Raw genomic sequence first — 21,079 nt, 5'->3', positions numbered from 1 at the left:
CGCTCGATAAAGGTTGATGTTGAGTGCTTCTTGCTCGACTTTTCGTGCCAACGAGTTGCTAACAAGCTGGCTGCAAAGCTCGTGTGAGCTGGTGCACTGCGAGCTTACCCCAGTAGGTCATTACTCTGCATGACTGCTTGGCCACGGGAGTAAATAAAACGAAGTAGTTTTAGTAAAACAACGCAAGTTTTAGATCAGCCAATGACAGAACGGTGGGGAAGCTTACTTTTACGTCGAGTGCAACTTCTGTTTAGGTTAAACTTTGGATGGTTTTAGGAGCTAAAACAACGGGCAAAATATGTGAAAAGCACAATAATAGTACTATTATTAATAATATTAATACGTACTCCGAGTATTAATACTACTGGTATTAATACGTCTACAGTATCCAAATATCAATTATTGAAGTATTATGTTCCAGAGTTTCAATTTCATGCAAGTTATCATATATCCGAGTTTATTTAAATCACAGATTCCAACAGGATGGCGTTCCAGCGTGATGTGTTGCCGCTGCAGGAGCTCATCCTCAAGTTCATGGCCAAGCGGTATTCCCCAGACATGCTGAACGAGAAGTCGCTTGCAAGAGCCCACCGCATCAACGACCCCAGTCGATCCAAGACCCACAAAGTCAAGCAAGAACTGATCCGAGCAGTGTTGCAGACTGGCCGGTTCAGCGATGACACGTTGCCGACGTCGTTCTTTCACGCAAACCTGTCCAAGATTGAGATCAATGGAGCTAAGATCTCAACCGAGTTCATCAAGCGGATGGCTACGGTGACAGTGAACTTGCATCACGTGAACTTCTCGGGGTGCTTTCGATTGACGGACGACTCTATCCTCGCATTGCTCACGCACTGCCCCGACATCAAGGAGTTGAACCTCCAGAACTGCCGCAAATTGACTGACGAAACCCTGCGCATTCTTGTGGCGCACAGCCCCAAGCTCAACAGCATCGACGTGAGCGGCAACACGAACATGACCATCGACGGGATCACGACGTTGATCGAAAAGCACCCCAACCACTCCAAGTTTTTGAAGGTCCATATATCCGGGCACCGCGTCACAGACCAGTACGTCCATATGTGCATGTCGTCTTATGTCTTCACGCATGCTTAGCACTCTGAAAGTGATTGCCAACAAGTGCCGGAAGCTCCAGAGCCTCGCGGTGGGCTACTGCGGCCTGTCGGATGAGGCGGTCATCGCACTGCTCGAGCGCCGACCGTCCATTGGAACGCTGCATTTGCACTGGAACTACAAGATCACGTACGCCCATCTCCATTATCTTGCATCTCGATCGACCCCTTCCTCTGTGTAAATATATATATATATATATATTATATTATATATATATATACTCGAGTAGGGACCGCCTCCTCGACCACATGGCCAGACAATGCCCAAACTTGCACGAATTGAATCTATGTGGCGTCAAAACAGTGTCAAACGACGTACGAATGGGTCATATATATATCATACTGTTATATTTATATATATTTATATATATATATATTATTATGTATTTATATATTATTATGTATTTATATATTATTATTTATTTATGTATTATACTATTATGAGTTTATGTATTATATTACTACTACGTAGTATATATTTATGTATTATATGACGATTGTGTAGGCGATTTACTCGTTTCTGCAACTGAAAATGTCTGGCGTGGACGACGACGCCATGACGTCTACTGAACGCGACGCAAAGCGGCTGAAAAAAGTGGATGTGAAATACACCAAGTACGTGCAAATATTAGCAATACATGGGCTAATTCAATTAGCAATGACTGGGCTAACTTAATATTAGCAATCCATGACCTAATTACTTGTGGTCTAGTGTGTCGAAAGAAGTGCTCGCGCATACCGCCGACACGTACCCCGACCTGGTTGTGATCTCGTGACCACACTCGTCACTCGCCCTCAAAGTACACGTCCATGCGCCCCGCCGGATCGTCGGCATCCATGCTCATGCAATAGTTAATCGCCAAATGGAGCTTCTCCGTCATTACTTGCACCGAGCTGTACGCGGGCAGTTCAATGTTGAAGAAACCTACATATAAACCCATTCGAATCAATCGATACACGCGTATGTATATATGGGGGGAGGGTACAGGTATCGGCTTTGGGCAGGAGGGCGTCTTGGGGTTGGCCCGTCGCGGTGATGGGAGGCGGTTTAATGAGCAGGCGGGTACGCGTCCGGTCGAATTCTGCGTCGTCGGCAGGCAGCGACTCTTGGCCCCATGCAAAGTTGATGAATCGGCGCTTGTCAGACTCGGAGAAGCCATGCAATGCCTGCCAAAAGTACTCCAAATGTGGATGTGACTCGGCCGTCATGCCTGCCGAGTACTTTGTGTGGCGCTAACCGTAAATCGAAAACAACCAGCTCTTAGATGTGTAAGCCAAAGATGATTTGATCGTGTACCTTGAGCAAGTCAATGTCGATCACTTGACTGCCACATATCCACTGCTGCAATTCCTTCCACGTACAAAGCGGCAACAGTGTCACAGGCACGATCTTGCCCACGCCCCGCAGCATCGCATCCACTTGTGGTTTGCATTCGTTCAACCGGGTTTGTATCACAAGGCGTACGTACTCTGTCACGTTTTCCTACCAATTGTATCAGAGATACATATATATATCCCCATCGTCCACGGTGTTGTATAACTAGACCTTGGTCACGGCTTTGGATTGTCCGTTCGGGGCAACCTCCACGACCGTTCCATCGCTCGTCACCGTTGTAAACGTCAGCGACTCCAAGAGCATCGTAGGGTCCGTTTGGATGCTCACTAAACTATCATGCGACGCCTGGTCGATCTGCTTCAAGTCGGCCATCCCCACTTGTTGATGGACGAGCAGTTTCCAGATGACCGGCGCCACACGGAGCGGCAAGTGTACCCCCGTGCGAAGGCAGCAGCCCATGAGTAGCCCCACGAATTCATACTGGTCCAGCTCGAGTCTAGAGGTGGCGGACGGCCGCGGGAGCACCATGTCACGGCACTCACCCAGCTTGAGAATGGCGTTGGGTGTGGGTTGGAACACGTTCAACCGTAGACACTCGTGCGCCATGTCACTAAAGAGCTGCCGGTACGGCCCGCCTTCACCCACGACGTTTTCACCCGTAAAGACGACGGCGAACGCGATGAACGGGTCGGACGCGCCGAGGGGTCGCTTGGCGCGCAACGACAGCGGGTTGGCCGCCATGAGCTGGCGCTGGACCAACGCAAACAGCGACACGGTCGGGTTTCGCTTCCATTGCAACCGATCGAGCGTCACCGTCGGCTTCTTGTCGCCCGCCGCCGTGTTGTCTTGGACCAAGTTGAAAAAGCGGATTTTCACGCCGGGAAAGATCAACTTTCGCAGCCGCATGAGCTTGGCACCGACGCCACCGTGGTTGAAGTCCACCAGACTCAACGTGTCAGCGAGCAGGACGTTCCACTCCTGGAGGATCGAAAACCGAAGCCGAATCTCGGGCAAGGACAACGCACTCAACTCTTGCTGACTCGAGTCGACGATACTCTGCACGTGGCTGACCGACATTTGGGTCAAGTTTGGCAGCCCAAGGCGATGGCATTGGCCAAGCGCGGCCTCGATCAGGTGCACGTCCATGGCAAATGTCCATTTGGCCATCGCCGCCACGGCGTGCTGCACCGACGTGAAGCTACTGCGCGTCAGTTGGAGGTCGAACCCCCTCGAACGCAGCGCCATGTACCGCTCCCGCGGGCACGTCGGCAGGTCGGACTCGCCCGTCAACTCGATCGCTTTTGCCTGTGGCACTAATGCGTCCAAAATGTGATTCACACGCGGATCGCGACAATCTCCCGCAGCGTACGCGTCGTTGAAGGTCAGCACGGACAAATGGTGCTGGTTCAAATCCGACGGTGGCGGCTCGGCGGCTGCTGCTTTGCCATCCTGCAGAATGATAGAAGACGGCGGCGGTGGCGGCGGGGTCGTTGGGGCTGGCAGTGGAGGTTCTTGGTCGCACTCGGTGCCGCACACCGAGCAAGTCGGCGTGGTCCATCCATTCAAGAATGTGCAAGCCGCGCACGTCCATCCAGCGTCCGCCCCTGATGGAGGTCCCCCTTGGGTGGTGTTTGGATGTGGCGTCCCGCACAAGTTGCAACTGGCGGCGTCGGCACTGTTTTCAAACGTACACGACGCACACGCCCACATGGGGGTTGGCTGAAGGTCTGGAGTGTCTCGAGATGATTGCGAGGCTGTTTGGTTGATAAAGGCCATCAGGGACGGATCGTCGTCGGTGTGGTCGCCTTCAAAGTAAAACGGCGTGTGCGTAATACTCGATTTGAGTTTGTCAATCATGTCGTCCCGCCCAACGTCCACGACGCAGTACCCGCGGGAGTACCCGGTGGCATCTGTCGGACAGTACAATACGCGGGCCAGAATGCCGAATCGCGTCACATCTGTCGCGGAAAACATGCCTACACACTCTCATTAGACACATATACACATCAATCAATCCTATGCATAAATCGCTCACTTTGATCGTCGGCTTCTCCGCAGCATTCCAGCGAGAGACGGACGACCCATTTGGACACGGCCTGGACGAGCCCGTCAATGTCCATCGTGCGAGGCAGCTTCTGCAGGATAAGTAGTCGACGGGTGTAAACGTCCTCCGAATGAAGGCGCTTAAACACAGCGGCGATTTCGTCCACGGGCACTCGGCCCACCACGCCCCCGTCCTTCTTTCCACTGGTGGCCTCGTCGGCAAACGCATCGGCAAACTTGGTCATGCGTCGAAAGGACTGGACGACGTCGGCCGGCGTCGCCGTATGGGGGTCCGAGGGGGGTAGCACCACAGCCATCATTTCGACCAACTGCTGGGCGTACGTAGAGAACACGGGCCGCTCCTCGGCATACACGACCTTCCACTGGTCCGCCAGCTTGGTCGCCAACGCCGACGAAAACGACCGAGGCATCTTCGGAATCAACGCGCCAAACGCGATCTGCTGCACCAGTGGGGGCCACCGACCCAGCTCCAAAAACATACACCACTGATGTGGATCGTTCAGCCATTCGTTGAGCCACGTGGCGACTCCCAACGCCCCGTGAACCCCGTCGACGCGAACTTTGTACCGTGCAAACTCGGCCGCGGCCATCTTGATGTAGCACGTGTTTGCGGGGACCCACACCGGCGGCAGCTTGCTCAGGCCTTTGCGGCCTCCGTAGTAGCCCCGAATCAAGTGCGTGCACTCGACGTCCGAGAAGATTTCCATGCTGCTTCCCGCGGGCAAGTCCATGAGCACGGGGTGGACAAAGAAGGTCAGGACGAGCCAACTCACGTCCGGCACGTGCAGTCGCACGAGCGGCGCAGGGGGACTCGGGCTCGTGAGGACAAAGCACCGGTGGTGGTCCATCGCTTTGGTTAGGGCCATCGACACATGCGCCGCCATGCGCTTCTTGACGTGGTTTGGAACAGCCGCGGCCACGACGTCGTCTGCAAACGCTGCCGAATCTTTGGGTTTTTTCCGTTTGAGTTTTGGTACGGCGTGGGTTAGGGGGGTTGATGATGATGTGGTGGTGGTGGCTGACTCGTGAAAGTGAATCGCTTGTTGGATCGGGTGATGCGCCTTGTCCTTGGCCAACGGAGACCAATCGTCCCCTGCGACAAGGAGCAAGTCGGACAAGGCAAAGCCGACGCTCGAACGGGGCACCATGTCGACTTTTACAAAGTCGGGGCTCTTGGCAACCATAGCAAACACACAAGCTCGAGCCATCTTGAACACCGCGCGACTCGCCGCCTCCCGCATCCCACCGACCACTTTGTCCGTGAACTTTGACACGGACGGAACGACTGCGTCGCCCGCTTGAAGCTGCGACACGGGGAGCCACCAGTGCTGCAGGGTGGCCGTGTCCGGATGCACCACTTGCATAAGCGCCAGCTTGGACGACGGGTCAACCAAGGCAACCGTTCCCATGTGTCCGTGGCACCACGCCATGGCAGGCACGGCCGCGGCCACGTCCAACTCGATGAAGTACGTCGATCCGATGGCCACGTCATCCCACTGCAGCGCCGACCAATCCGTGTCGTTTTCAGGAAAGAGGCAGCCTGGGGGCACGTGGCCATCGCACAGCGTGTGCGCGATGCGTCGCGCGGCGGCGTTATTTCCTTCCCTCAATGGCTCTCGGAGTTGGGCAAAGAAGTAGTCCATCTCGTACGACTTGAACGACCCGCGCACGTACTTTTGAATCGCGGGGATGACGTGGCGTTCCCAGTGATCAAGCAGCTTGTTGCGGCCGGGGTGCTGTGGCAGGTCGGCCAGTGTCGCATAGGCGTACATGTTGTACCAGTACGTCGGTGCTGAATTCTTGTCGTCCGCCTATATATATATATATTAGGACTAGACACAGACAAATGTCCTGGCTACCTCGAGCACTTCAAGACTGGCGTCGTCGTTCAACGGGTTCGGGATGGGAACTTGCGTGGTGGCAGGGCTCACAGCCACAAAGTGATGCAGTTTGCGCAAGTACATCCACGTCTAGTGTACACAATATCGGAATCACAAGGAAGACACAAACATGACGAGAAATATCCGTACCATTTCAAGTGCGCGAGCCAGCTCGTTGGACGTGGACGGCATCCCCACAGGCCCTTTTTGAGCCAACAACATGAGCGTTTGTGGAATACACCCGTACATGGCCAGCACTTGGTTGTCTGAGACACTGGGCCACAGCGGCACGAGCACTTGGACTGCCTTGAGCACGCGCCAGCACATGTCGGCTTTGAACGTGCTCACTTCATCGCATTTGAGCCACACGTCAATCTCTTGGAGGATGTCGTCAAACACATACAGCACTTCCACCAGCTGTTTGGCGCAGTCGGCAGACACGTCTGTTGCCGAGACGGGGACGACGTCGGCCTTTTTCACGTTCAGTTCCACTCGACCAGTGGATGCCACTTGAACGTGCACAACATGAGGAAAGATGGCTCGGACTTGGGCCTTTGCATGGTTCCAACAGACAACCCCCCCGACGCGCAGCGGTTCGACTAACCCCCCCAGCACGGCCACGGCGCCCATGCCGTCGTATAATGGTCTGGCTGATCCCTTGGAAAACCCAGGCACGAGCTTTAGACACGTCACGACCACATCGAACGCTCTCGAGGCCGGCAGAAGCCAATGGCGGACCAAGTCGACGAATTCAGACGCCAGTTCTTGCTTGATAGCGTACGTGTCCAACTTACAATGCTCCATGCTCGCATTGACTGTGGCCGCCACGGTATTGCGCAGACTCGCCGCCGCTTTTTCAGGAACGAGCGCTTGCAGTCGACGAATGTGCTGGACGTCCACCACCGAGCAAGTCAAACCCAACGAAGATGACGTGATGGTTTCGGCCATGGCGATGCATTCAGCTTTAGACGACAGCCGCAAAACCACAAAGCTACGTGAACAATGGTTGGCCCCACTCTTTTTGCGGGTAAATAGAGTAACCCTAGCAGGAGATCGATAACGAGGGAGGCTTACCCCTTGGCTAGTAGTTCCGACTGCAAAAGACTGGATTTCCATATCTGCGCCCCCGTCAGCGATTCACTGGACCGAGGAGGCAGCGGATCGCCGCCGCCAGACGCGTCGGAACACCGCAAAAACATATGGTCCATCTCGTGGACGTTGGCAACGTAGCACGCCGTGCATAGGTCGTAGTTGGAGCAAGACTGGCACTTGAAGCGATGGCCGACCAACGGGTTGATGCCGCAGCCGTCGCATTGGACGTAGCTACGTGTAGCGATTCAACTTATGCATCAACGAGATTATACACCAACATATACGAGTTTTATGTGCTTTACCGATGGACGATGGACGTGTCCAGCATGAGTTGCTGCTTGGCGAGGCTCGTGGAATCGATCGAGACGTTCCACATGGGAATCTCCGGCTCGAGCTGCGTGTCCAGCACGTTGACCAGTTTCATCAAACTGTCGGTGGGGGCGTTCGATCCCCAGTACAAGACTGTCCCAAACAACCCATCGTCGTCGTCGTCGTCGCTGTGGGGTTGATGTGCTGGTGGTGGTTCCACCGACAAACACATGCCAATGCCGTGCAGAATCCGTCGAACGAGGGCAGGGTCTTGGGGGGGAGCCAGCCGGTGCAAGAGCCGACGGGCCGCACGAAGGACCAGCGGGGGAGCGTGGCTAAAGTCGATGGCGTTGGCGACCGTTGCGGCCCAATTCGGCGGCAACACCATCGAGTTTGGCTCGATGATGTCGTGGACGAGATGCAGGATTCTGGCCTTGTCGTGGGCGCTTGTGGCTACCTCAAACAGCTCGTGGCACGACTCGAGTCGGGTGGTCAATGGCACAATCCCCGCCGACTTTAGCAGGACACGTCGAAACACCATCCACAACATGTCGGCATACTGGTGCATATGGCGAGTAAACGCGTCATGGGCGAGTTGTTTCGGAAAGAAAACGCTCAACGAGTCGGTCCACGTCGGTGGAGTTTGGAGAATCAGGCGGACAACGTGGGGAAGCAACGCGCGATCGAACGACAAATAAGGCGGGCTCGCGTCCAACGTACACAGTTCCATCGCCAATATGACCTTGTGGCTGTACAATGTCTCGGGGGCGGCACACATTGCACTGGTCAAGTTGAAATACTGGCGCAACCTAACTTGACATCCGTAAAGCGACACTAACTTCGACACAACATAGGGGGAGTCATAATACAACAAACCCATGGTGCAATTGAACCGCCAAGTCGGGACTGCAAAGCTCGCAAGTGTCGGCTATCGTTTTCGTGGGCTGTTTCGTCGTCGCGTGCAGCAACGCACCGATAAAAAACTGCCGCGTGCTCGTGCTTTGCACCTGCCCCAGCATTTGATGTAGCACCTTCAGGCCAGACCTACACACATCGTTTGGTCAGAGATGTCTCCATCATGTGACAGAGTTCGTACAGTCGACGGCTGGCATTTCGTTCGTGGACTGCGATGGCAGAGTCGATAGTAGCCGGCACGACTGAACTTTGCAAGAAATTGACCACTGCAGTCAGGTGCTGCGGTGTCACAGCCTGCTCAGCCGACGGGCGACCTCGCCGGTTCAGCAACAACCGAGCCCGATCGCGTACTAGTTGCAGGGTACTTGGCCAAGTCTTGTTCACACCGTCAGAAGCAGCAGCAGTTTCGCGAACTTGGTCCAATGTGGCACATATACTTTCGGGCGTTGGAGGATCGGTGGTGATGTTCAGGTACGAGCACAGACCTTGGACGAGCTCTTCGTTCCCAGCCAGCCGCTCCATGACGCCGTCGCGGGGCGTTCCTTCTGTTACAAACACCTCCCATTCCTTCTCAATTTGAGCGTGCTTGAGCATAAACCGCTGCAGGTCGGTCACATGTTGGACGATGGGCCGCACCGCCGCCACGTCGAGGACCACCGCGTGAATGTCCACCCGAGCCACCGCCGCACACACCGCGACGCACGCCAGGGTACTCTGTCGCCACGCGTCCGACTGCCGCAGAAACAGCCGACCAAACTGCTTTTCCAAGCGTTGGACAAACGGATGGTCCGGATTCGTCGCCATGGCTGCGACGTCGTCCGGGACCGAGTTCCAAGTCGCCAGCAGGTCCATGTGTTGTGGCGAAATGTGGGTTGTGGATTCAGTGGCCAGAAGCGATTGGGCGACGGTGCTGCACAGATACGCCAGCCCATGTTGGACGCGTAATATCGCCGGCATGGTCATCCCAACGTACCCCCGGACTTGACCCTTGACGCCGTATCGCAGTTTATCGTGGGCGGAAGAGTCCACTTGTGCATGCGTCGTCGCACATAGCACCATCATGGCCGTGTCCCCGTTCAAGCTCAGGCTCGGCCACGGAGACGGTCCGTACAGGTACGCGTCGCCTTGGAACGGGCGCTCCACCGACAACCGGTCCAGGTTTGTGTGGAGGTTGCTGGTGACAATCAAAAAGTCACTCGCGTTGATCGTGCAGGATGCCCGGTCAAAGTCGAACGTCAAGGCCGTCGCATTCGGGACCTGCACTTGCTTGCGAAAGGTGGGGACACCGAGCCCATACGGATGCGGACTTTCCACCGCTTCCGGCGGCGTCAAGAAGGCAGACAATTCCGTCGCAGTGTACGCACGTTCGGCCGCTTGGCATGTCGGCAGAGTGGACACCAACGCATCCATCGCCAGCAACAGGTCTGTTAGCACCGGCAGCAACGACACCGCCAGCGTTGTCGGCTGATTCGCCAAGCCCGACACAATCAGAGGCAAAATCACCCCCGCCATCGACGTTTGGAACTGCCGGTCGTCTCCGCGTAGCTGCAACTTGCACTCTGTCACACATTTCTCCACCACGTACGACATTTGCGGGTGCTCAGGGTGTTGCAGCAAGTACGCCGTGGTGGAAAAGAGCAGCCGCTTCGCAGGCGACAGTCGGTGTGGGTCTAGCTCCAGCCCCTCCTGTTCCTTCTTCGTCAATGCCAAAACCTCGTCCATCCAAACTTGGGGCGCATCCACGAGCCGCTTGACGAAGATCACGCTCGAGGAAAATGTTCGGAGTAGACTGCCAGTGAACCCGGCCTTGGCGGCACTCACGTTGGGGTACGTACGACTAGGGTGACTCAGTGGCATCAACAGCATAAAGGCGGCGTTGTCCTGTGACAGGTCCGACGACGCGCACATCGACGCCAACTGTTGCAATTTGGCCGACGAGGCAAAGAACACTTGATGGATTAAGCCCCACAGCAACGCGCGCTGGGCCAATCGCGACGTCACGGCCACGTACTCGGGTCCGCAGTCGCCTCGGCCTACCCGCACCAGCACATCCTCCAACGGGTCAACGTTAAACGACGACCCGAAAAACCAGTGGATGTCGGCACTCATGGCTTCTTCGAGAAATCCCACCAACAAGTAAAGCCACTGGTTCACCACGTCGGGGGGCCATCGCAGTGTCACAGCTTGCACAATGTACTTGGCCAGATTCGCAAGACAAGTCACGTCCGGGCAAAACGGCAATGCGTACCCTTGCGGGGGATCGGGGGCCATCATGTCGTACCGCGCCTGGAGCTTCTTCAGTTGCCGCTTCTTGAACGGGCCTCGGCCAAGCAGCGATTGAATGTGCATTTGGATGACTTTCCGTGGGAAATACGTCGGAGGCAGTCGGTGCCGCAACCCGGCAATCCGCGCCAAGTGGTACAACACCGCCGCCCCGGGGTCGTTTGCCGCTGGCTCCTTTGTCGTACTAGTAATCGGCGACGCATGTTCCATGTTGGTAAACTCCAGCACGACGGCCGCATGGACAGCGTATCCGATCAAGCGGTCGCGGACGTGATCGTAGCACATGGGGGACCCCCCCGGCACCGTGACCGACGGATGGACCACGTCCGACAAAAGTGATCCCGACACCATCGAAAACACGTTCAAGACGTCGCCGTGCCGTGGGTTTGCGGGTGGTTCGACGTGGCAGATGCCCGCGGGGATGACAACGCCCAGCTGCGTCCCCGTCGTGTAAAACGACGCGGCCAGCAGCAGCACCGGGTCCAAGAACGTCAAGTTGTTTTGCTCCAGCACTATACGCTCTTGGACGGGCATGACACACTGCCGCTTGAGCACGGACGCGCCACAGGTCACGAGCCACTCGTTGGCCAAGCCGACGTTGTGGCCATGCTTCATCAGCGCCACCGCACACTCCTTTGCTCCGAATTGACCCTGCCACGCTCGTTGCAGCTCGACCAACGCAGCTTGAGGGTCCACGTCTGTCGTCGCGGTCGTTGGCTTCGACTCGGTTTTGAAATACGCGTCGTCTACAACAACAGCCGATCACTAGAGATTCACACACACACTGGATAGTTATACACAAGCACCCCCGCACCTTCTTGTGCGAACGGCAACAGGTCCAGCAACACCCCGCCCTCCTCGTTGCCGTCATCTGGAGTCATTATGTCTTTTGCAGTGGTTTCCAAACAGTTGGCACACAAATCAAAGTCACATCCGTTGAGACATCGATAGCGCACTCCAGTCGGCCCCATACAGCCCAATTGGTGGCCATCACACAGCCAAGGTGTGGTCGAGTCGCTTTGTGCGACTGCGTGGGGATGGGAGGACGACGTCGTCCAGAGACCATGTGCCACGGCCGGCTCTACCACCACATCGTCCGTCTTGGCCGACGGAATCTGCAGCATCTCGCGCATGCATTCCTCGGCTAAGTCCAAGTGCGTTTCCAACGTCGACGGATCGTATCGATACACGACAAACTCGTGCAGTGTCGCGGTGGATCTCAAAGCGGCGGACGCGCGGCTGCTGTCGGTTTTAATCGGCTTGTGCGATACAATGTGGCCACTAGCATCTTCGTGGACGATTTGAATGTCAAAGCAGCCTTCCGCTCCCCATCGATACGTGTTCATGCGTTGGTTCTTGTCCCATCGCACGGTGATGCCGCTGCCTTGGACGCCTCCCCACGTCGAAATGCGCTCGACGGTCCCGGCACTCCCTGGCGGCTCTCCGTCCTGATTCGACCACTTCCAGTCGGGTCCTCGCACGACCCGGTCCCCCACGTGAATCGGGTTCGCTTCTAGGAGTGAGTGTTTCAGATTTTTTCGATAAGGTACGCAATCCAAGTAATTTATATATATATATATATATATTGTCAATTCGATTCTCAAATTGGCACACAATTTATATATCGATGCATATGGTCAAGTCGATATATTCGAAATTCGAGTGTTTGGGTGCTGCTCAATCGAATGAGCAGAATACCCAAATCGACAGACAATCGATATATCGACCAATCAAAACCCATAACACGAATCAAGCGACCAATCAAGTTCACTCTTCGATCAAATCAACATCGAATTAGTGTGCGAACCGAAATTAGTGTGGCACTGGATGATTTTTACATACAAAAGTCAGTACAACGAATCGATAGATAGATTTGGCGCATAATGAGCACATAAGTCAACCAAATTTTGGGTAAAAGAAACACAATATCAAAACCCAGAGCACACGACTCAAGTGGCCACTTGTCGACCAAAACCAATCGAATGAGTATTAGTGTGTGTGGTGAGACTGAAATTAGTGTGACACTGGGCGATCAGTGCATACTTCAACAATATCCGTACATATCATGGATCGATAAATGTGATAGATATCGAATGAAATCCACAGTTTGGGGAAACGTCGACAATAATACCTAGCGCGGACACGACGGCGAGCGCAGCCGCGCGCTCTTTCCGCTTGGTCTTGGAACGATGCAATGTCGGAGGGGCTGGCGGTTTGACGTCGCCACTGGTCGGAATGCCCCGACATGTGACAGCGTACAGCGACTTGCCGTCGGAAATCATGGCGTAAATGCTCGTGGACGACACGCCCTCCGATGTAGAGCCCCTCGCCCCCCCTCCCGCTAGAAACAGAGGCGTGACTGTCTCCAGGTCGAGTGAAATGCGATCGACACTATGGCCAGGCATGGCGATGGTGCGGCAGTACAGAGACTGCCCCGCCACGCACAACCACGAGCGCTCGACGTCGCCACCGCGGCAGTACGACCGATTGTGCAGGTACACCATGTTGCGCACAGTCTCCCCGGCCCCCGTTCCCACTTTGAAGAGCCCGGCGCGGTTGAAAATGTAAAGAAACAGGCCGTCGGTGGCGATGGCGTCGCGGTGCGACAGCGCTTGGGCATTCAGCACCCACGACCCGATGAGGCACCGGGAGACGGGCAGGGCGAGACGAGTCGCGCAAGTGTCGGCGGTGGGGAAGTGACTGAGGAGAGTCATGGCAGCTTGAAGCAACCGTTGATCTTGGGAAGGAAGTGGGAACACGGACGCGACTTGATCCCGCGAGTCCAGCAACAGAAAGGCCACGTCTTGCAAGATGCACGCCGATTGCAGTTGAATGCCCAGAGTGAGCATCACCATGACGGCTCGAAACGATGCCAGCGTCCAAGGAGTCCTTGTCGTCGACCTGATGGACACATGTGAAGGATACACGGTGGGTGGGTGATAAAGCAACCCGACGTACCCTTCGTAAATGCCTCGGTCGCGAAGGAAGGCTGTGATGTCTTGCAGGAAACGTGGCACGTCAATGGGTTCGTACCGTAGAATGCCAGGAGTCAGCTGAAGCAACCTGGAAACGCACGACAATTGAACCGACTCGATGTCGACGTCCGACACCACTTTGTCCCACGACGACACGTCTTTCCCAGGAATATGCGGCCATTCTCGTGGGGAGATGTCATCCAGATGGAGAAACGTGTTAGACGTTCTTGTGTGCAATGTAGATGTGTCGGGTGTTGTCGTTGATGTCGTGGGGGATGATTCTTCTGGTGGGGACGCGGCCCTGGACTTCACGAATTGCGCTCGTCGTGCATGTTCCCACTCCCGTTCCGAGGCAACTTGCGAGATGAATCGACGGAAGTGGGGAATTTCGTCGACTTCCGGGCAGTTTGGGTACCATGAGGTTCGAATTGGCGCGTCCATCGGAGACAGAATACTCTGCGAAGTAATTGTGTCGGGGGAGGTCCCCGAAGTATCCCCGCATCCGCTGCCGTCCTTCGTTGGGATGGCCACCTTAGAGAGAGGCTCATGTGGTGCGTAATCCCCTGTGAGAGCAGTCTTATCGCTCAACAGGCCGAGTAACCGACTGAGCTCTTCGTCCATCGTGGCCTCGCGGCGAGGATTCAGTCGGGCAATGACGCAAAAGGCAAAGAACAACATTCTCTCGATATCCCAAATTTATTTATTTCATCATATATTTATATAAATAAATGTATTTACCCTTACACCAATATCCAGTATCCTCCAATTGGTAACATTGTGACCAATGGCTATGCGTTGGGTCTGAATTTGGGCCAATGAAACAATTCTAATTATTTACTTCGCGGAGTTTCGAAGTATCATAAATCTCAATTGTTTTCAGTATGGAGTGTTTGGTACGCACACTGATTGGGCAGTTTGCACCAATCACAATGCAATACCCATGATACCTCTCCTTGTAGAATCCCCTCGGTGTTGTGGCGGCAGTGGAGCCTTCATCGTCTTTGGAGTGGAAGCGCATCATCCATGCTATGGGAGATCCAGGGCGGAGCGAGTACTCGTTCGTTCCGCACAAATACATCCATTCCACGCCAATCCTGTCCCCGACGCCAGGTGGCATGGACTTTGAAATCGGAGCCGCCAACGAAACCACCCCACTGGAACAAAATTGAAAGCTCAGCAAGTGTGTACAGTGTAGGACTGTAGTACTAATCTGGTGCATACTGTAATAGTTGTCACGTTCGATTTCTTATTGGTGGAATTTTTGTAATACTTCACCGTTTTTGCTTCTGATTGGTGCAATCCATAGCGTAGGATCTCCTCTTTGATTGGCTATTTCCAGGTCCTCTCCTTTCGTCGTACTATTAATAGATTCTACGTCTCAATTTGCTGAAATTTTGAGTAATGAATACTGTACTAGTATGAAATAGAAGTCAGAAATTTTTGTGAAAAGTTGGTACTCCGAGTACTCCGAGTAGTTTATAGATGACGTGCACCATACGACATCAGAACTGCAGCTCGCGAAGAACAAGATGTGGTGCTTCACCCGCCAGGCTATGATGACGTCGTTAGTTCACATACACTTCGATTCCTGTAGCATTATACATCTCTTCTGAAGCTTCTCACTGGCGCGCAACGCAGTTTGGCCTGTATGTAGTCCAGTAGCTCCACCAACGATGGGAGGATGGCGATGTCCGTGCCATGCTCTTATTGCTACTAAGGAACTCTTCGAGAGTTCGTACTCCGCTGAGTGAACCTATAGATTGAATGCTACTTGTCATTCATTGAAAGCGTGCTCGCACCATACCTCTGAGCTGACATACAGCCATGCGTCACCAAGCCATCTCGGAAGCGACCTGCCATCACCCGATGCTGGTGTATTTACCTATATAATCCGATACTTCGTATCCAATTAGACAGGTTTATTCGGAAAATTCAAGATTTGGCATACATAAATCAAGTGAAATGGAGGCGACAACTATTGTGCGCCAGGGTAGTAGTAAATATTAACTTATACAGGTATTGCGTAACTGTTGCGCCAAGGAAAATAGTAACGTTAAATTTGTTCGAAATCTGGATAAATCCGGATGAATGAAATATGAGACATGTACCTTTGTGAAATTGGAGTAGTTAGTGAAAGGGAAAAGTTGATAACGTTATTTCCTCGCGTCGTGGACTTGCGCAGCACCAGATCCACCTGGCGCAGCACCGCTAGGACCGCTTTGGTCAGCGAGGACGGCATGTCATCTTATAAAAGTTTAACGGATTAGTAATCCAAAGTGATATATACTATCGCTATGTATACTATCGCTATATTCTATAATTAAGGATTAATATAATGTAGTACTACACCCTTTTTTCGGTTAATTTCAGGACCTCACCATACTTTTTCGCGAAATGAACAAGCAATTCGTGGCGGTTCCACTTCATTCGTTGTTTATTTATATTCGTTATATTTCGCCTGCAACCAAGAAGGTTGCAGTATATTTCAAGCGATGTTCCTTATATTTCACTGTGTATGCGCTCAATTCAGCGAGTGCTCAATATATTTCGGGGTGCAATCGATATATTTCAATAAGAAATGTAATTCAATCTGACTTTCGACGTAAAATGCAATTGTTGGTCAATCAGGCTCCAACTTCCATGCCTTCCATGTTCTCCGCGGCCGTAGAAGTTATTCGAGCCGCAACGAGCAACGGTGCAGGCGGTTCACGTCTACATCTGCAAATGTATAAGTTACATTTTCATCGACGATCCATACCTGCAATGACTTCGTCGGTGATGTGCTCATACGAAACTCGTCACGAGTTTGTCCGTCACGACGAGGTCCCATACACGCAGCAAGGCGCTCGCGCAGCAACGTCTTGCTGTGGCTCTTCATTGTGGACCAAAGATTCTCGATGGGGTCGGCGGCGTGGCTAGGACACATCAACTAGGTACATAGGGTATGTATTGGAACGTACTGGTGTGGCAAGCGCTTGTTCCATCGACCGTCGTTTTGAAGAATGAGCGAAAGCCCGCGAGATCTTCGGTTGAAGTGATTCCTTTCTATTTTCGCTCGAAATATATCGATAGCGCCCCGAAATATATTGAGTACTCGCTGAAATGAGCCCATACACAGTGAAATATAAGGAACATCGCTTGAAATATACTGCAACCTTCTTGGTTACAGGCGAAATATAACGAATATACAACGAACGAAGTGGAACCGCCACGAATTGCTTGTTCATTTCGCGAAAAAGTATGGTGAGGTCCCGAAATTAACCGGAAAAAGGTGTAGTATACCAGTATATAAGTGAAAATTAGGTGCGTACGGAGGTAAGATGCAAGGCCTGGTGTAGACATTTTGTTAACTGTAAATGACTTGTTAAAGGAATTCGCAAGGTGAACACTGTACCTTGCTTCCTTTTAATATCCAATAAGAGCCCATTACACCCAGTTTCTTACATTCGATTGATTATAATACAGCACCGGTACTGGTAGAGAGAGGTCACAATGTTGAGCTTACTATTCATACTTGGACGCTTGAATTTTGTGAGCTTCATGTGATGCTCTGGAGAATTGTGTCACTGATGAATTCATCCCGACTATTTCCGATGTGGTTTTATCCCCGCACCTAACATTATGTGCACTCGGTTGGGTCGCAATGCGTGGCAGTTCTCGTCTAAGCGATGGCGCAAGACTTCTTGGTAGCACCAAGACGGCTTGCGCCACCAAAAAGGACGGTACACAGCACCGACACGGGATGGATGGTCGAAGAGAGGGATGGCCACATGCAGGCCTCGGAGCATAGATCTTAAATTGAGTCATGTGTCTTAACTGTAAATTGATATTTTACGTAGATGAAAAATTGGTTCCAATTACATTTCCTACTCTTTTTTGCCTCTTTTGCTGTGCCTTTTTACGCAACTTACTATACCAAAAGTATAAAACCTGACCCTAAAACCTGACCCTAAGCCTTTTACCCGCGAATTGCTACTACTGTACCGGTACGTACTTCGAAGTACTACTGATTTCCTTACCGGTTACTGCACTAATTCTGACTCCACACTAATTCTCAATCCGAACTAATTACGGTCAACGGTGTAGCTTTGTGAAATTGCAGGGAAGAGTTGATAACGTTATTTATTTAATATTAATATCTTGGGGATAATAATCAATACGTTTTTTAACCTTGCTGTTAAGGGCGCTCTCTCAGAAAACACCTATTTCGAACAATATAAATTTCAACGGAATAAAACGGAGACAAATTTAAAAACACTTTAGGTGTATTTATATCCGGGGGTTCTCTTTCCGAAACAGGTATTATATGCACATATCGGCCTAAAATACGTGTTGCGGATTTCTGAAACAGGACGTTAAATATGAGGTTTTTTGCATGCACGTTTTTCACATTGTTGCGGATTTGCAGCTTTTCAGAAATATTATGACAATTTTTCAAATGACAGCTTTTGGCTACCAAATCTGAAATATATAAAGTGACACAATACGTCGAATTTTTACTCTTTTCTCACCGAACAAAGTTTGAACTGCAACAGTCCAGTTTTTTACAAACATGATATTCTATCGATAGTTCTCACTCCATCATGGTATCCAGAGGTTACATCAAACCAATTGAAAATATTTTCTCGCCTCCCATTTGAAAAGGGAATTCTATGTCAGAATATGATTTGACATCAAATTTTCTGTGGCATCCAGACTCGGCCTAAAACGTTTATTGGAACTTTCTTTTCTTACCGTGGGAAAAGAACGTCGCGTGTTTCCCTCAAAGACATACAAACAATACCTCTTTGTGAATTGAGTTTCAAAAGCTCAAAATTCCTACTGATGACTGAGAAATGGTCATTTTGAGAGGAGAGGCACAAAAAATGGTCTAAATTGGTATTATACAGGTTATAGTTGCATTATGTACTCTTTTTGCGTGTTCATCAATCATGTTTAATAATTATATTGATTGCTTAATATGTAAACTTTATTTATTATTGCTTAATACAAGTGTAAACTTTATTTATTGTATTACATATCTATTTTATACTATGAATATACTAGTGCACATGGTTGTATGTCATCAATTATAAGTTCAACGGATTAGTAATCCAAAGTGATACTAGTATATACTATCGCTATGTATACTGTAGCCTTCGCGACTGTACAACATCCAAGTCTACATGTTCGACGGCCGCGTGAACCGCGCCGAGTTCTTCTTCCAGCAGATCCTTCCACTAGACATGCTCCTGGGTTCGATGATCACGTTCAAGTTTGCCGATCGCTTGGGTCGGGCCACGATGCTCGAGCTCGCCGCCATTCCGTATGTCCTTGGTTGGTTGTTTGTGGGCGTGGCGTTCGGCCAAGTCATGCTCCTCGTTTGTCGCTACTGCCTCGGCGTGGCCATGTCGGTCTTCTCCATCGTAGTGCCGATTCTCTTGGCAGAACTGAGCGAAGACGACTCCCGGGGCCGCGTCCTCACCACGTCGCAGCTCATCCACATGCTCCGCGGCCGCATGGTGTACACGCCAGTTCTTCGTGTACTTGAGCACATGCTAAGTGAGCTTTAACCTGAACGAGTGGAAGATCACTGCAACCATGGGGATGACTCCAGGCCTGCTACTCCTAGTTTGCATGCAGTTCGTACCGGACACGCCATCGTAGCTGCTGCTTCGGCACAACGACCGCATCATGAGCTTCTCGGTTTGCCTAAAGATCCAAAGCCCCGCCTCCGTGAACCGCAGCACGCGCGCCAAAATCCGCGTCAACTCGATTTTTGCACTCTGACATTTTTTGTGGTCATTAACAGTAAGGTTAAAAAATATATTTATTTATTATTATCACCAGGGTAAGTGATGATAATCAACTCCTAATATATGATTTGTATGTTTTAGATATGCGTTCAACAATTCCACATTTGTATTGGATTTGGCTGGAAAGCTGGTCCATATGCCAAGTTGCGGTATGCGTTCGTCTCTTCTTCCACTCCTAGTTTATGTGAGCACGTTGACGCACACATGTGCGAAGGATTGATGACGGACACCTGTCGTTGGTAGGGTCGCGACGTCGATGCCGTCGACTTCGGCAGCAGAAGCAGAGTCCGCGAACAGGCGGATGCGGACCTTCTCAAAGACGGAGCCGAGCTTGGGGTTGTGGAATTCGTCCTTGCACGTGTGGCTAAGCTGTCGCAAGAGCATCGTCTTGCCGGCTCCATCGAGCCCCAGTACCAACTTCATGCAGCTTCAACACCTGTTATTTAGGGGTTTTGATGATTTGATTAGCGTATTGGTTCCACATAAGTTTGTTTATATGTATTTAGAGTTAAATTGGTCTTTTTCGTTGGTTAGTATAATAGTATTTGTTTTTATCGGTCCTCTTAGAATTTCATAATATCACACAATTAATAATAATCTACATCGTCTCAATCACTAATGTTTATTGTAATAACACGATATACCTACATTAATAGGAGTACTTCGAAGTATGTCGGTTGTATACCTGAGTTGGACTTTAGTATCAATAGTTTAACCATTACGTTGGGCACTCGCTATCGTGTCAAGCACCAAAGGCTGGAGCTGAAACTGGACATTTGGATTGGCGAAACCAAGAGGGAGTGGAACATTGGGAGGGAGAGCAAGAAGCCGTCGCGAGTCCATCGTCACCACCGTCGCGTCATTGATGTCAATGGGGGCGACATCCTGCGGCGCCACCCCCACGATGCCTCCTGGGGGCTCGACAGAGTGGAGCTTGTACTGGCACGTTTCAAAGTGTGGAGAGATGTAGATGCACACAAGATGTACGCGACGCCAGGGAATGCTGCCCAGAGAATGGCTTTAGGATCCAAAAGCGCCCAGCCGCGAGAGACACCGACCTCGATCTTCAGCGTATGGAACTCATTCCATGCGAAGTTTGCAGGACGGACTGCGCCGATATTTGGGGCCGGCCCAAAGCTCTGGTCTGGTTCAATATGTTCTAGGGCATCAACAAAAGTCGCTCCGCGTGGTTCGAGGTTCATGCTGAAGGTTCCAGTTGCGACCGCGATTGCCACTACTAGATTGCAGCTCATGCCTTCGTGGATCATTCCTGGTAGTTCGACGATGTAGATAGCCC

General features: G+C 51.8%; 4 protein-coding genes across 7 annotated transcripts; 2 read left to right on the top strand and 2 right to left on the bottom strand.

The window, feature by feature from the left end:
- Window positions 1-473: 473 nt before the first annotated feature.
- H257_03143 lies at window positions 474-2,133 on the top strand. Of its 2 annotated transcripts, none has more exons than XM_009827105.1 (5): window positions 474-1,070; window positions 1,117-1,263; window positions 1,364-1,448; window positions 1,639-1,748; window positions 1,846-2,133. In XM_009827105.1, the coding sequence occupies exons 1-5, from the start codon at window positions 484-486 to the stop codon at window positions 1,907-1,909; spliced, it is 993 nt and encodes a 330-aa protein (XP_009825407.1). In that variant the 5' UTR covers window positions 474-483; the 3' UTR covers window positions 1,910-2,133. The 2 variants fall into 2 exon arrangements, with proteins under 2 accessions (XP_009825407.1, XP_009825406.1); XM_009827104.1 differs by having other exon boundaries at window positions 1,117-1,311.
- Window positions 1,734-14,665, bottom strand: H257_03142 (hypothetical protein; the record flags this gene model as incomplete). Of its 3 annotated transcripts, XM_009827101.1 has the most annotated exons (14): window positions 1,734-2,058; window positions 2,120-2,366; window positions 2,431-2,616; window positions 2,680-4,445; window positions 4,505-6,344; window positions 6,393-6,503; window positions 6,564-7,404; window positions 7,488-7,736; window positions 7,808-8,623; window positions 8,691-8,858; window positions 8,911-11,758; window positions 11,827-12,525; window positions 13,144-13,913; window positions 13,971-14,665. In XM_009827101.1, the coding sequence occupies 14 exons, from the start codon at window positions 14,663-14,665 to the stop codon at window positions 1,919-1,921; spliced, it is 11,376 nt and encodes a 3,791-aa protein (XP_009825403.1). In that variant the 3' UTR covers window positions 1,734-1,918. The 3 variants fall into 3 exon arrangements, with proteins under 3 accessions (XP_009825403.1, XP_009825405.1, XP_009825404.1); XM_009827103.1 differs by having other exon boundaries at window positions 2,431-4,445; XM_009827102.1 differs by having other exon boundaries at window positions 1,734-2,366.
- Window positions 14,666-19,152: 4,487 nt separating this feature from the next.
- Window positions 19,153-19,756, top strand: H257_03141 (hypothetical protein; the record flags this gene model as incomplete). The annotated part of the gene is made up of 2 exons (XM_009827100.1): window positions 19,153-19,509; window positions 19,634-19,756. The coding sequence occupies 2 exons, from the start codon at window positions 19,153-19,155 to the stop codon at window positions 19,754-19,756; spliced, it is 480 nt and encodes a 159-aa protein (XP_009825402.1).
- A 206-nt stretch (window positions 19,757-19,962) lies between these two features.
- H257_03140 (hypothetical protein) lies at window positions 19,963-20,984 on the bottom strand (the record flags this gene model as incomplete). The annotated part of the gene is made up of 3 exons (XM_009827099.1): window positions 19,963-20,199; window positions 20,590-20,721; window positions 20,775-20,984. The coding sequence occupies 3 exons, from the start codon at window positions 20,982-20,984 to the stop codon at window positions 19,963-19,965; spliced, it is 579 nt and encodes a 192-aa protein (XP_009825401.1).
- Between the last annotated feature and the right edge of the window lie 95 nt (window positions 20,985-21,079).

The sequence above is a fragment of the Aphanomyces astaci genome (genome assembly GCF_000520075.1).
Source record: "Aphanomyces astaci strain APO3 unplaced genomic scaffold supercont1.5, whole genome shotgun sequence".
NCBI lineage: Eukaryota > Oomycota > Saprolegniomycetes > Saprolegniales > Verrucalvaceae > Aphanomyces > Aphanomyces astaci.
This window is presented reverse-complemented; position numbering and strand designations above follow the sequence as displayed.

Coding starts and splice junctions, on each gene's coding strand:
- H257_03143 (XM_009827104.1), top strand. CDS start 484: ATGGCGTTCCAGCGTGATGTGTTGCCGCTGCAGGAGCTCATCCTCAAG. Junction 1,071..1,116: donor GGGCACCGCGTCACAGACCA/GTACGTCCATAT, acceptor ACGCATGCTTAG/CACTCTGAAAGTGATTGCCA. Junction 1,312..1,363: donor CGATCGACCCCTTCCTCTGT/GTAAATATATAT, acceptor ATACTCGAGTAG/GGACCGCCTCCTCGACCACA.